This window comes from Leptonotus elevatus, chromosome 6 (genome assembly GCF_054856555.1).
Source record: "Leptonotus elevatus isolate MCC_2025b chromosome 6, RoL_Lele_1.0, whole genome shotgun sequence".
Classification (NCBI taxonomy): domain Eukaryota; kingdom Metazoa; phylum Chordata; class Actinopteri; order Syngnathiformes; family Syngnathidae; genus Leptonotus; species Leptonotus elevatus.
The window spans coordinates 26,444,781-26,458,314 of record NC_141244.1 but is presented as its reverse complement, the minus strand read 5'-3'; the positions used below and the strand labels follow the sequence as shown (position 1 = coordinate 26,458,314).

The following is a 13,534-nucleotide window of genomic DNA, read 5'->3' as shown; positions in this document are numbered from 1 at the left end:
AGAAAGATAAGTGATCCGGGGGGGAGGGGGGGGGGGGTCGCCGCGGCAACGACTTCAGTGCCTTTCAGCTTATTGCAACGACCCTGCGTAGCGTCCGAATGGCCGCCGGAGCCGTTTGCATCTTTATGAAGCCAAAATGATGAATGCGTTGCCGCTTTAATTGAGGCATGACATTACAGCGCGCAATTAGCAGATATGCGAGCGGGCGTCACACACACACACACGCGCACGCACGCACACACGCAGACCATCTCACCAAATGGGCGCCATGCACGAGGCCCGTTGCTAAGCGATGTGCCATGGCCTACTTTTACCACCTTTTCTTTCTACGCAGACGTTTAATTGGTGAACGCCGTTCGACAAACGGGAATACTTTGGCGTCGCTCGTCCTTCAATCGCGTCCGGCTTTAAAATTTGACGTGAAATATCTCACACTCTCATAGTTGTGTTTTCTAGACAAAAAAAAAAAATGAATACTGTTATCAAGCTGCATAATGTCAACATTCCAAATGTCAATAGGGGGTTGATGACTTGAAATTTCTCAAGCACAAGTTCAGCTCAATATTTTCTCTTTTCTTATTGAGGACATTTCAACATCGTTTGTGGAAGGAAATACTTGCAGCGTCGATGTAAAGCACAACAAGCGGCGAAGAAATGTGAAGGCCAAAAATGGAGCATCAGCGGCAGCAGCGCTTGTTTTCCCCTCATTAGCGCTTGCGCGGCTAAACATGCTTGCGTTGACAATACGATACGCTAAACGCAGCCATGAAATTTCCCCCCCAACGTGACCTCCAATCAAGCGCCTCGTCGCCCGCAGGCACACAACAAGCCCAAAAACTTTAGCGCCGCATCACTCACTCACTCTCTTCACCGTTTATGCTAATTAGCACGCAGCAACACACACAATAGACATTTACGAATTTACAAATTCTGACATTTTGGGGGTAAAAGAAGTCCAGCTGAATGTTTTCTACATGAAAAAGTCGAATGTTGCTCACCTGTTAAAGCAACACTAAGGAACTTACAGTTGATGTTGATTATGGCGGCCAAAAGCGGTAATGTTATGCCTGAAGGAAGACCACATTTCCCATGAGGACAAGCGCATTGCGTTGTTTGTGAAAGCCAGGCCAATGTTGCTCCTTGACTGTCTTTTATCCGAATAGCTTTCCTTTACCTTTTTTTGCCTCCTGAGACAAAAAAACGTTTAAGTTGTTTTGCGGCTTCTGCCAGGAAAGCCGTAATCGTGCGTCGACATTCAAATTGACTTCCGTCTTTGTAACGAATGAGGAAAGGGGGAGGTGACGTATGCCACAAAGCAGTCAGCACATTTGTAGTTTTTTGTGCGCCAGTGTTCCTACCGTCCTCCTCAAAGTCGTTTATTGCCAGGTAAAAATGATACCGACCCCCGCAGGCCATGGCAAACGGACCTTTCAACTACTTTTAAGTTAATGTTTCATCAGAAGAGTTAGTGTTGTTGACGCTCTGTTGATTTCTCATATAATAGCATAAAAACATGACCTGTTTTCCTATGTTAAATTTGAATCGCTATAATGTCTGATCGGGATCAGCTTTCTGATTTTTCTCACACACACAAGTCAAGTCCAAGTCCAAAAACGCAAAATGTCAGAGGCAGCCAGTGTTATTGACTTGAAACTTGAAACTTGAAACAAGTCCACTTCAGTTTTCTCAGCAACAACAAAATATTTCGGACTATTAGACTTTTGCCAGATGGGGGCGCTGCTGTTATTTAACATCAACATTTGAAAAAGCCGCCCACTTCACTCCATATGCATGCGTATGTGTTTTTGTCTTTGCTACATTGCGGGGCCCATACACGCGTGCTTTTCCAGGTGTAACTACCATTGTGGGGACCGACTTGAAATTGTGGGGCCATTTTGCTGGTCCCCGCAAGTTCAGATCTCTTTTTGAGGGTCAAGACATGGTTTTAGAGTTTAGGTTTGAATTGGGTTATGGTTGAGGTTAGGGTAAGCAATCATTTTTTTGATGGTTGGGGTTAGGGGGAGGGGCTAGGAAATGCATCATTTCAATGAGATGTCCCCACAATGAAACAAAGACAAGTGTGTGTGTGTGTGTACGTGCGTGTGCATGAGCCGTGAAAAGGCACCGGGCCTCTTGTGAGTCGCGGCTTACAAGCCTTAAGTCACTTAAACCCCCATCAAGGTAAGCATTCTTTGGCCAGTCACACCTCCCCCAACACACGCACACACACACGCACACACACACGCACACACAGCAATGAACCAAATGTTTGCAGTGCTTTAAGTGAAACTAATGTTAGTTAAATACTACTTTTAAAAAGCCTCTTACCCTTTTGGCGGCGAGTTTTTATTTGAAGTCAACAGGTGAATTGGAAATTACCTACCACGGTATTTACATAAGAGAACCTCCGCCAAGGCTGGATTTAAAAATTGATGGCCTGCAAAGTCAATGAGTTTCTAGCAGCATCATCGTCATTTGTCAGCAGGGACAAAACGTAACGTTCAGGAAATTCCAGACCTCCAACAAAGGCCATCAAATTGGACATTTCTTGTAGGTGGCAACATTGTCCACATTCTTCTGTGGATTTACTCGAGCGTTCTGCATATTTGCGAGCTAAACCAGCAACATGTAAGCAGCATAACCTACTTCCGTGTTAAATTCGTATTGCAAAAAAAAAAAACGTACAATCAGGACAATTCAATTCAGATCGACTTGAAATGTCTCTAAAGTATGAAAATATGCTTTGGATCTGAACCTTTTACCAGTTGGGGGCGCTGTTGTTAACGATCACCATGATGACAACATTTCAAAATCCTCTCACCCAATAAGCAGATGAATTGAAAGTGTTTTCCACAAAACATCTTTTGACTGAGGTGGAGGTTTCTGTTATAGAAACTCACAATTCTCTCAGCTCATAAATTGACTGACTTGGACTTCTCAAACACAAGTTGAACTTTCCCCCGAAACTGTGCGACGTTACGATCAGCAACCAGCCCAGTTGAGTCGGATTCGAAACGTATTACAAAGCCCGGTCGTGCAATGACATTCGTTTCAAAAATAGCATCGCTGAGGACCAGATGTGATTGAGCAGCAAAATATTTACAGTCACCACCCAATAAGTCTGACCCAAGTCCAGCTGTTGTCTTCATTTAAAAAAAAAAGAAAAAAGAATAACCCCGAACTAATTAATCTGACTGGCTTAAAATATCAAACGCACAGAAATCTGACAGTTTTTAAAGAGACAGCAGCCGTAAAATCGGATTGGCTTGAAAATTCAAACGGACGACGACATCGGCTCGTTATGGTTTTTAATAGCTGTTTGTTAGGTACCAAAATCAAAATTGAAAGGCCGTAGGCCACACACATTTAGTCAGGCTTGAAATTTGCGACACGAGTGTAGCGCAACAAAATATTCCTTCACAATTCTTCCAAACGGGCGCCAAACAAGACAAGATTCAAGAAAATGGAAATTCCCTACAAATCTCACTCATTTTCTACTCGGGATGTTGGATAGCAATTTCTTTACAGGCTGATACCACTACAAATACTCGACTATCGAGTAGTCACCGTCCGATACAGATGCTAAGTACTGATTCCACCGATACTTATGAAATGTAAAATTTACCACCCCAAAAAACAAACACCTATTTATCCCAATATAGCATTTTTTTCTTAAAATGGCATGAAATAAATGGTAATTTTCGATTCTCATTAATATGTCATTTCTAGTTCCTGATTGTAAAATGGCCACAAGAGGGCGGCCAATACTGGTATCTATCTACCTGATAACGATACCTGGTATCGGTGCTTGCCCATCAAATATCCCCTACAAACCAATCTTTTGGATCAGAAGATTTTAAAAAAGCTGCACGCCAAATAAATGCGACTTTGAATTTCTTCCACAAAGCAAACCCCTCCTGCTATTATTTCACCCGTCGCAAATTCAAACATGTAGCATTTTGCATCGATGACATCCAAATAGTGACTTTGTGACAAGGAGAGAATTGCCGAGCATTTTGTGTTTGAAAACGGCAAACGCTACAAAAGCCACATCAGTGAGAACAACAATCGTCTCCTGGTGGCCTTTTTGTCCGCCGCCTCCAACAAATTGAGGCGCGCACCTCCAAGGTATAAATATTGTATCAGGTTTCCATGGCGCTGACGTCCCCCCTCAGCCGCAGGTTAAACCCTCGGCACTTAGCTGGCTCGGGAGCGAGCGAGAGGCCACACAATGAATGGAAAAGCAGGCCACATTTCGATCCAGGCCATCTTTATTGATCCTCAAAACCTTTCACAAAGACCCCAAAGTCCCTCCTCCTGCTTCCAGAAGCTCGTCCACCCCAAAACTAAAATAAGATTAAGGGGCTACGAACAAGCAAGAATAATAAATAAGAATCTGTGTGATTAAGGCGGTTCTACGTCTCCATGAGAACACAAAACAGTGTGGACATGTCGGAGGTTTACAGCTTCGTACAGTACAAGCAGTTGATTTTCCACAACAGCGCATCTTAAAAAATAAAAAATAAAAATAAAAAATAAAAGGGAAAAAAAGTGGACGACGCCTCGTAAAATTAAGGCTCCTTTTTTGGACCTTCTGAGCTTATTTGAAGAGCAAGTTGGAGGATGAGGAGGGAAGGAAAAAAACGTAATCAAGAAAGTCAAATTATTGGCCCGGCAGGTGGTCCGATTGGAAATAAATACACCTCGCAGGAAAACACAGTGTCATTCATTGTTCAGAGTGGCTTTGTGACTTTTTTTTTCTTTTCTCTTTTTTACATTCACGTCCAGGAAGTGGCGAGGTGAAACGAGGCCCCCCCCGCCACCTTGTAGACCGCAACGGCCAGCCGGCAAGAGTTCTTCTTCCGCGGGGACTCCTCGGCTCTGCGGTCCGAAAAATCCGCGCGTTCGTCCCGTGGGTTCCGAGCGAGCTGTGGCGTCGGCGGGGGGGGGGCGCCCGGGCTGCCGGCGGTCTCAGCAGCTGACCGTGCTGGGCTGCTGTTTGCTGACAAAGTCCGAGATGAAGTCAAACTCGTTCTGGCCCAGGAAGAGTTCGGGTAGCTCCTGGACCCGGTCCAGGCCGAGCTCCACCACCAGCGAGGTGAGCGCCTCCTCGTCGATCATGTCCGCGTCCATGCCGTTCAGTGCCAGCGCCGGGCCCGCCATGTGCTGCATGTTGGCCAGCTGGGCCGGGCTCATGCGGTACTGGTTGGCGGGGCCGCCCATGTGGCCCCCGCCGCCGCCCATGGGTCCCAGCGGGTGTCCGTGATACTGCGTGTTGAGTTTTTGGAGCTGCATGCTGGCCATCAGCTGCTGCGACGTTAGGCCGCCGTTCATGAACTGGTTCTGTTGGGCCGCGTGCTGTTGCTGCTGCTGCTGCTGCTGTTGTTGTTGTTGTTGCTGTTGTTGCTGTTGTTGTTGTTGGACCTGCTGCTGCTGCTGCTGCTGTTGCTGCTGCTGTTGCTGCTGCTGGGCCTGGTGCATGTGATGCTGCTGCCCGTTGTACATCATCTGGTGGTGGTGGCCCATTTGGGCGCCGCTCATGGGCCCGCCAGGCGGCACCATGCCCTGCCGCTGGCGCATGTCCATGCCGGCCTGGGCGCCGGCGTAGTGCATCATCTGGCCGCCGGGCATGGGCCGCATGGCCGCCGTCTGCTGGCCGTGAGGCGGGTGGCCCGCCTGCATTCCGTTCATGCCCATTCGGTACGCGTGGAGACCGGCGCCGGCCGAACCGTGATTCATGGGCATCATGAGGTGGTCTGCCATGCCCCCCTGTGGGGACGACAACACATTAGGACGTGCGTTTCACCTTGCATGCTTCTTCCTCATCACAGCGCCTTGAAAACGCGTCGCAATAAAGAACAATCAGCGACGCACTTGCCTTTTAAAATGGCTACAGTGTCCAATTCAATGCGATCGAGCAGGAAAAGGGGGGGCGGGGAGGGGGGGGGGGGGGGTCATTTTTACGCACGCAAGGTTGCAACAAAGAAGACTGACATCATGCAACGCGCGGCGCGACTCCATCGGGAGACATTGCAGCCGCCGAACCATCGCAATCATCTTTTGAAGGGCGCGTTTTGACACAAACGAGCAAACAATGGAGCGCCGAGGCAGGAACATGCGCGCGCGCGCGTGCGTGCGCACACCGCAAACAAAACGACAACATTCGCCGCCTTCCAAATCGAACACAACCACAAGAAGAAAATGTGCGCTACCTTACCGTCTTCAAAAACAAAAAAAAACAAAAGTTACTCCGCTCAAGGCTCGGTCCGGTCCGGCGGTTCGGTGGTCCGCTGCTGCGGTGAGGGAGGGAAAAAGGAGGGAGGTCGAAGGGGGGAAGGGGGGGGCGCGCGCTCAGTACGAGGAGTCCGCGGGGCCGCGCGTCATTGCCGGGTGAGGTGCGCACAAAGACCGCAGCGGCAGATCTTCAAGCGAGCGACTGACGATTTTCTGGGTCAACTCGGGGATTATGCACATCTAAAAAGCCTCCCGAGGAAGGAAGGCGGTCTTCTCCGTTGGAGGGAGGGGCTGGGGGCGGAGGCAACGGGGAAGGGGGAGGGGGGAGGGCGCCTCCTCTCTTCCCATTGGCTCATTAGTGTAATTGTGCTGAGGCGTAACGGAGAAAAGGGCGGTCGTCGGAGCGGTGACGCGGCAAAGACATTTAAATACTCTCCACCCCTGCTGTGGTGATAACCCCCCCCCCCCCCCCCCAACCAAACCGTTTTTGGTTTAGATAGAAAGATAGATAGAAAGATAGTTTTTTTTTTTTTTTACTGTAGAGACTACAAGTAGAAAGTTGTTCATGTGTGGTTATGTATTCATATTTTTTTTAAATGACTTGGTAGGGTAAAAATAATTGTCTGAAAAGTACATTAATGAAGGATTTGTACTCAATTACTTCCCTCCACAACCAGTTCAATAGATGGACAGACAAGACACTGAATCCAGAAGAGGGCTCTCCGCCATGTACACATTTTATCCACGAGGAGACTAAGGGCATAAAAAAAATGGCTGCTTTTATTAACATGTCATCAGCAGGCGCATGTAAACGAATGATGCCGAATATTTCATAAATTGGATTTGCAAGTCAGCCAATTGGATTTTTTTTTCAGCCCTGTTTCATTGCGATGACTCAAAAGTGCTTTGCATGCTAAAAGACAAAAACATTCCACAGTTTTGTTGTTGTCTGTCTCCCAAAAATACGATTGGCTAATAGTTGAGGTTAAACAACCCACTTTGTGCATTTATTTATTTTTGACGGATGCATCTGAAGAAGATAGCAAAAGATGTTATCGAGCCAGCGATGTCCAAACACGACTTCCATAAAGACACGCAAATGAAATTACTGCATGTCCTAATGCGGTTACTGCTCACTCGCAACATGACCTCCTTATTTTGCCGTTCTTTGTTTTTAACCTTCATTTAAGAAGACATCTCCTTTTCCTGGCCGCTCCGTTTACATGAGCATGTCTTCTGCTCCCCCCATTGACTTGACGCCAGAGTGTAAACGTAGCCGCTGTGATGTCATCAGGCAGATTATTCAAGAAAGAGCCCAATAGGAAAAGGCCCTGCAGCCAGCTGACCTCTTTTTTCTTTCTTTTTTTTTTTTTGCTCAGGAGACATGAGACGTGCGTTTGGAGAGACAGGAAGCAACATAAGCCTGCAAAAGCGGCGGACAATTTAGGTGATTACATGAGTTTGCCATTAAGTGCGCGGTCGAGGAAGAAGGGGAAAAGTGGCATTAAAGGAACATTTTTTATGCTGTTATGTTTGCTTGTGCACGTCCACTTGCGGTCCATGTGAGCTAGCAAGTGGGTCCTTGTGAAAGGGGGGGTGGGGGGGGGCACTGGAGGAATGTGCTATTCTAGGCCATGTAGCTACAGCTGTGCGCCGATGTGCTCCGACTATCGATGCGGCCCTGCGCTCGCTCGCCAGATGCACGTGTTGCCGATTGCCCACTTGAGGACAACGACCCTGCGCCTGCTTTTGCAAATGAAATCAGCCCCCCCCCCCCCCCGAATCAGTGCACGGAGACGTGAGGGAGATCGTCCGGGGAATGTGTCTGCAAATGGCAAACGGTTGCTCAGCAGGCCTTTGTCATTGTTTGACATTCTCGGGGGCCATTTTAAGCGCGTATTATTAAGCCACTCCCAGGTGAGGGGCACTCCAGTCTCCACTCACAAACTCACCCGGCCAGTCCGTCGGTGCAAATAAAAAAAACAGAATCAACATTGGGTTGCTGTTTTGGGCTCTGATGGCACATTGAAACAGTTCACAGTTCACAGTTCACAGTTCACGATCATGCTCAGGCAAAAAAGCAAAACAAAAAAACATTCAGGATGGATCATTATCGCAACATTATTGATGAAAGAAGTGAAGAAAACTGATCTCCAGCTAGGATTCAAAGAAACTTTCAGTTGACCCTCACACTGCGCTTCAAGCCCTAATGCAACATCTAGAACTGCTTCGTGTATCAAAACTTGTCACAAAAATCTGCAGATGTTGAATTCGATCTTTTCATGCAACAACACTGAAGAAATGACACCGACATCATCAAACGTAGTCAATGTTGATCTCACCGAACAACGTCAATTTATTGTTCCCTCAAAATAACTCAGCTAATAGCTAAACAGCTAGCAACAAAAGTGAGTACACCCCTTAGTGAAAATGGCCAAAGTGTCAATATTTTGTGTGGCCACCATTTTTAATCACCTGATTAGTATTTGATAAACACGTATTAATTGATCAAATATGTTAAAAGTGGTCTTTAGTTTACGTATCCATTCCTACGGGACTGACGTCACGCAAATGTGTAAAGTTGGACTGCAACGTACGCGTGACAGAGTCGTAAAGTCAAAATGACAGTAACTTTGTACGAACAACTTTTAGCTCATGAATATTAAGCAAGTGCAGCCCCGAACTGAGCTTACTGTAAATTGTTAGGAACGACTGGCCGGGGGGCTTCCATTCATCAAGCGGTTTCGGTTGTGATTCAAATCTGGAAAATAAAATACAAAATGACAATTGAACCAAAGTCCAAGAATCATTTATTGCCCGCGTTTTGCAGATTTGTTTTGTACTTAGTAGGCAACTTTCTGGCTATTGGAGAATGATGGATTGGTGGGGGTGGGGGTGGGGTGGGGTGGGGGGGTGGGCGGACATTTGCAATCCGGTTTGGAGAGGAAGGCCTTTCATTGCAATTCCAACTGTGGCTGTTATCGTTGAATGGTGAATTTGTATATTTGCGTTTGTTGATCCGTCTGGTAGTTACAGGCCACTTCCTAGTTTTGGGAGAACGATGTACGTTGCGCAATACCGAAGGGACCATACAATTTGCATTTCATTTGTGTTGGGGAATTTGCCATTGTGATGCAAAAACGAAAATTCGAACAAAAGTGCCATATTTGGTTTCATGTATTTCCTGTTCATCAAGCGCGGTTGAGGTCAATGGGACTGAAACATTTGCATTCTGGGTTGGGGGAAGGGCGTGCTTGTTTTGTGGATGTTAAAAAGACAAAAAAGCACTCTATAATATTCTAGTCTAGAAAAACGTCATCATAGAGAATGTAAAGAATCAGTTGCTTCTAAAACCGCAACTCTCATCGCGAACCGTTGGCATGTCAATGAAGTTTTGTATTTTTTGTGGTTGTTCAAAACACACAACGTGTATTTCTCTTTGCTTTGTGTTAAATTTGAAAGTAAACTTCAGCTGGGAGTGGCATGAAACACCTTTTTTGGCTTGGGTACGGTTGCTAGTTTGCTAGTTTTGCGTTTCCATTGTCGTGGGCGCCAAATGATCCGAGCAGGAGAGTCTCATTTTTCAGTAAGTGCACACGCGTTGCACAAATGTTATTTTTAGCACGCGACAAGACAAACAACAAACATTTCTACAAAACGGCAACAAGCTTCTGCTTTTGTGTACTTTGGATGAACGCATCCTGCCCACTGACTGTAGTCCACAATTTTGGGGGCGGAGCTAACACACAGCACAAACAAACATGCAACACGGCCGCCGCCTTCAGCCATTTATTGATCCCTAACGTGTGAGCGAGTGCGCTGGGGTGGGGAGGGGGTGGGGGGGGGGGTGTCATGTGACCATGTTAATAGGAGCACAAAGGTGCAAGTGGCGCTTCCACTCTGCGTTGGCGAGGACCGCCGGCCTGCGCCAGAGCGTGAGTCACGCCGGGGCCGCATTTCACGTCAACTGCGCTGGCGGCATATTCGGAGACGCCGTTGCGATGACGCACTCGTAAATGCTCTCAAAGTCGACGGATGACTCATCTTTAGTGACAGCAAATGATGCGCAAATGGAAAATTGTGTTCCACCCACCCCCCCCCCCCAACGATGAGATTTAGGGACTTTAAGACCCTCGGACTGATCTGCCCGCCCACCTTTGTGGCGCTGGGGAAAAATTGGATGACAAATGCTCTTCAGACATGAAGTTAATTAGTGTTGATTAGGTAAAAAGAGGGGTATCGTGTCATCCCACCATTACTTTAATGAGAAAAGATATTAGGCCATAATACCTCGTAAAGTATTTCCTGTGCAATACGTTTAAGGAAAGAACACCGGAAGCCAAAGTATTCTTAAAATGAGATATAACACATCAAAACACACAAAGCGCTTCTCGCTGTTCAAATTCAACAAGGAACGTTTGAGCAATGAATTCTGCGACAACAGAATTAAATGCGGCGTCCTTTCGCCCGTTTGACGACTTGCGAAACAACTGGCGCAACTCAGGTTGCGCCAAATCGTTCTTTGTCAATCTCGATGCCGACGCTCACTTCGCCCGGCAGCCTGCGACCGTTTCTATGAACGAACCCGTCATGACGGCAAATTGATTGGCACGTACGGCAAAAAGCAAAGTGGCAGCAATTGTCGCCGTGAATCCGGCGGGTGCGTCCATGCTCGGCATACCAAAAAACATCAAACAAGCGCTGCTGCGGCTTTATTCTCCGCCGCCACAAACCCATTAGCAAGCGAAAGTAATTACATGCGCGGCGACACGCGGTCTCTTTAGTTTCCCAAGGTGCCGATAAAATCAAGATCTTGTAAATACCTTTTTTTATGTGAACGTGTGGAAATATTGTCTTCATTTAAGGATCCACGTGAACCGCATGTATTTCATTCTTTTGTAGTCAGGTTCGTAAATATTGGCAAAATTGTGCCCATGCCCAAACATCTCTGGACCGGAATGTAACAATCGACATGTATTTGCAAGTTAAGCCATAATCCGGTATCAGTGCGTTGAAACAAAAACACACATGCGGCCGGCCACGCCCAAAACGCGCGAGCAAACAGAAGCAAAAGTCAACACAGGTAATATCCGAACAGATTTGAACATTTGGAAATGCCGTCCGGTTCCGAACTCAGGACGAACGTTCACGTAAGAATGGATTGAAATCGTGTTGGTTTTGGGTGATTGTTTACATGGCGACTGTTTTGGAGCCTTAATATGCAAATGTTCAAAAACAGGTCTGAAAACTATGTTGAGACGCGTTATCGTCCCCAGCTCGGTTCAAGGGCTCGTATTATGGAAAATATACTTTTGAATGGCAGACATAAGACATTTACACAAAAAAAAAAAGTAATAATAATCAATTGTTTTTACTGATAATGAAATGATAATGAATCGGATTCTTCATGATTCGTTGAAGTTTTGTGTGTTTTTGTTGTACGTTTCGTTTTACAGAAAACTCCAAGTGGGATTTCATTGAACATTTTAAAACGCGCGCAGGCACCGTGCAGTTACACGCATCAATCATTTTTGTTGAATTATAATTCAGATTTACGTACCGGTTACGTCGCCGCTGTTGACGATGACGTTCTGTTGCTACCTACCCCAACCCTCCGCGTATACCAATAGCGGGTCGGGCGTCTGGTGTGCCTGCCGCCGACTCATGTATGCCCTCGCAGCTGATGGCAGAGGGAAGACATCTTACGTTGCCACTTTTACTGACAACGGTTATTTCCTTCATTAAAAACACGGCGCGTGTTCGACGCGAGGAGTAATGAGCCGGGTTTTAGCGAGCGGCAACACAAGATGGCCGCCGGTTGCTTCACTTCTCCCGATGGCGAGTAAGCGACATTGTTGGTCCAGTCATGCTGAGCGCTGGTTCATTTGCATGAGACGCAAAGTGCCGCCATGACCAATTCATGGGTTTGTCACGTTACCAGCCGTAAATTGTTTGTTTGTTACTTTGTGTTGTGAGCCCAAATTTGATGTACGAGCAAGTTGTTTATAAGCCTCGACACTACTGAAGTGATTGAACAAAAAACAACAGCAACACTTTCAGCTGTTGAATTGAACAGAACTAAATAGTCCGACAAACACAAAATGAAAACTGCTGCTCTAAGCCACAACTCTCGTCCAGACACTCACGCACACAAAATTGGCCAACCCTTGACATCACAAACTAGGTTACACCCCTTAAAGGCACACATCTATCGCGCAGATACTACAGTATGTAAAGAAATTATATATTTTAAAACTAGTTTATTTACATTTTCTTACATTTTTATCCGTTATTATTTATTCAATTTTTTTTAAAATTGAAAACACAGCAAAAAAAAAGAAGTTTTTGGAGGCTGAAATTGATTATTGCCATTTTCATTTTATTTGAAAAGAGATTGATTCATTTGATGATAAGTTGAAGTAAATTATTTATGGGTTCTTTTTCCAAGTATTTGTAACTATTGGCCTGGTATGCGTAATGCAGTTTTCACCTGCAAAGTTGTCGCCCCGGACCCGAAAAGTCTTCAAACACTGAAAAGAAAAGAAAGCTGTTGAATATATTGTTATGGTGTCAACACGCCCTTTGCAGCTTCAAGAGGAACTTGCACAAGATTTGCTGTCGAACTGCATAGCTTGAATGTTGATCCCATGTGACCGTGGGCACCGCGCTGCCACTTCCTAAAAGTCGATTGCGGTCGTGTGCGTCAACGCCGCCGCTGGCAGCCGCATTTCTTCCTGCATGCGAACCCACGCAGGCAAAGTTCATGTTCCAGTATATTGTTATCGCCGCATGTGAGCGACGTGCAAAGTGTCCCACGTGAAACCTAAAAAGTCATGTAGCCTCTTTTCTTTGTGTGTGTTTCTTGGAGGGGGGGTTGTGGGGGGGGGGTTGTTATTGTTCTGGTAAACGAGAGAGTCTCTATAAATACTCCCAAGGCTTCCTTCTCCTCTGGTGCACCAATCAACAGTCAGCTGAGCAGCTGAGCGAGGGCAATAAGCCTGAGTCAAGGCTGCTGGGGGGAGGGAGCATGGGTTCGGGGGGGGGGGGGGTGTTCTGAGTCAAGCCTACCACGCTGGAACACAGAAGTAGGTGAGAGGGACTTTTGGGTCGGAGGCTTTCTTTTAAAAAGTGGGTTGGCTGTGGTCGGAATGTACCACTTTCGGAAAGAGCTTTTCCCCAAAATTGTTGGATTGTTCCACATAAATGCTGACTCACCTTGTTTTTGTTGTACTTTAAATGTCTTTTTTTTTCGGTCCCACAGCATTTTTTTTTGAAAAGTAAAATTAAACACGCATCAGGT

At 46.3% G+C, this 13,534-nt stretch overlaps 1 protein-coding gene across 2 annotated transcripts; it reads right to left on the bottom strand.

Annotated features, from left to right (window-relative positions):
- Window positions 1-4,253: 4,253 nt before the first annotated feature.
- Window positions 4,254-6,471, bottom strand: cited4b (Cbp/p300 interacting transactivator with ED-rich tail 4b). 2 transcript variants are annotated; one of them, XM_086079443.1, is made up of 2 exons: window positions 6,218-6,471; window positions 4,254-5,756 (listed from the first exon to the last, which is right to left on the bottom strand). In XM_086079443.1, exon 2 carries the CDS (start codon window positions 5,746-5,748, stop codon window positions 4,972-4,974), a length of 777 nt encoding a protein of 258 aa, XP_085935569.1. In that variant the 5' UTR covers window positions 5,749-5,756; window positions 6,218-6,471; the 3' UTR covers window positions 4,254-4,971. The 2 variants fall into 2 exon arrangements, with proteins under 2 accessions (XP_085935569.1, XP_085935568.1); XM_086079442.1 differs by having other exon boundaries at window positions 4,254-5,769; window positions 6,218-6,468.
- Window positions 6,472-13,534: the final 7,063 nt, after the last annotated feature.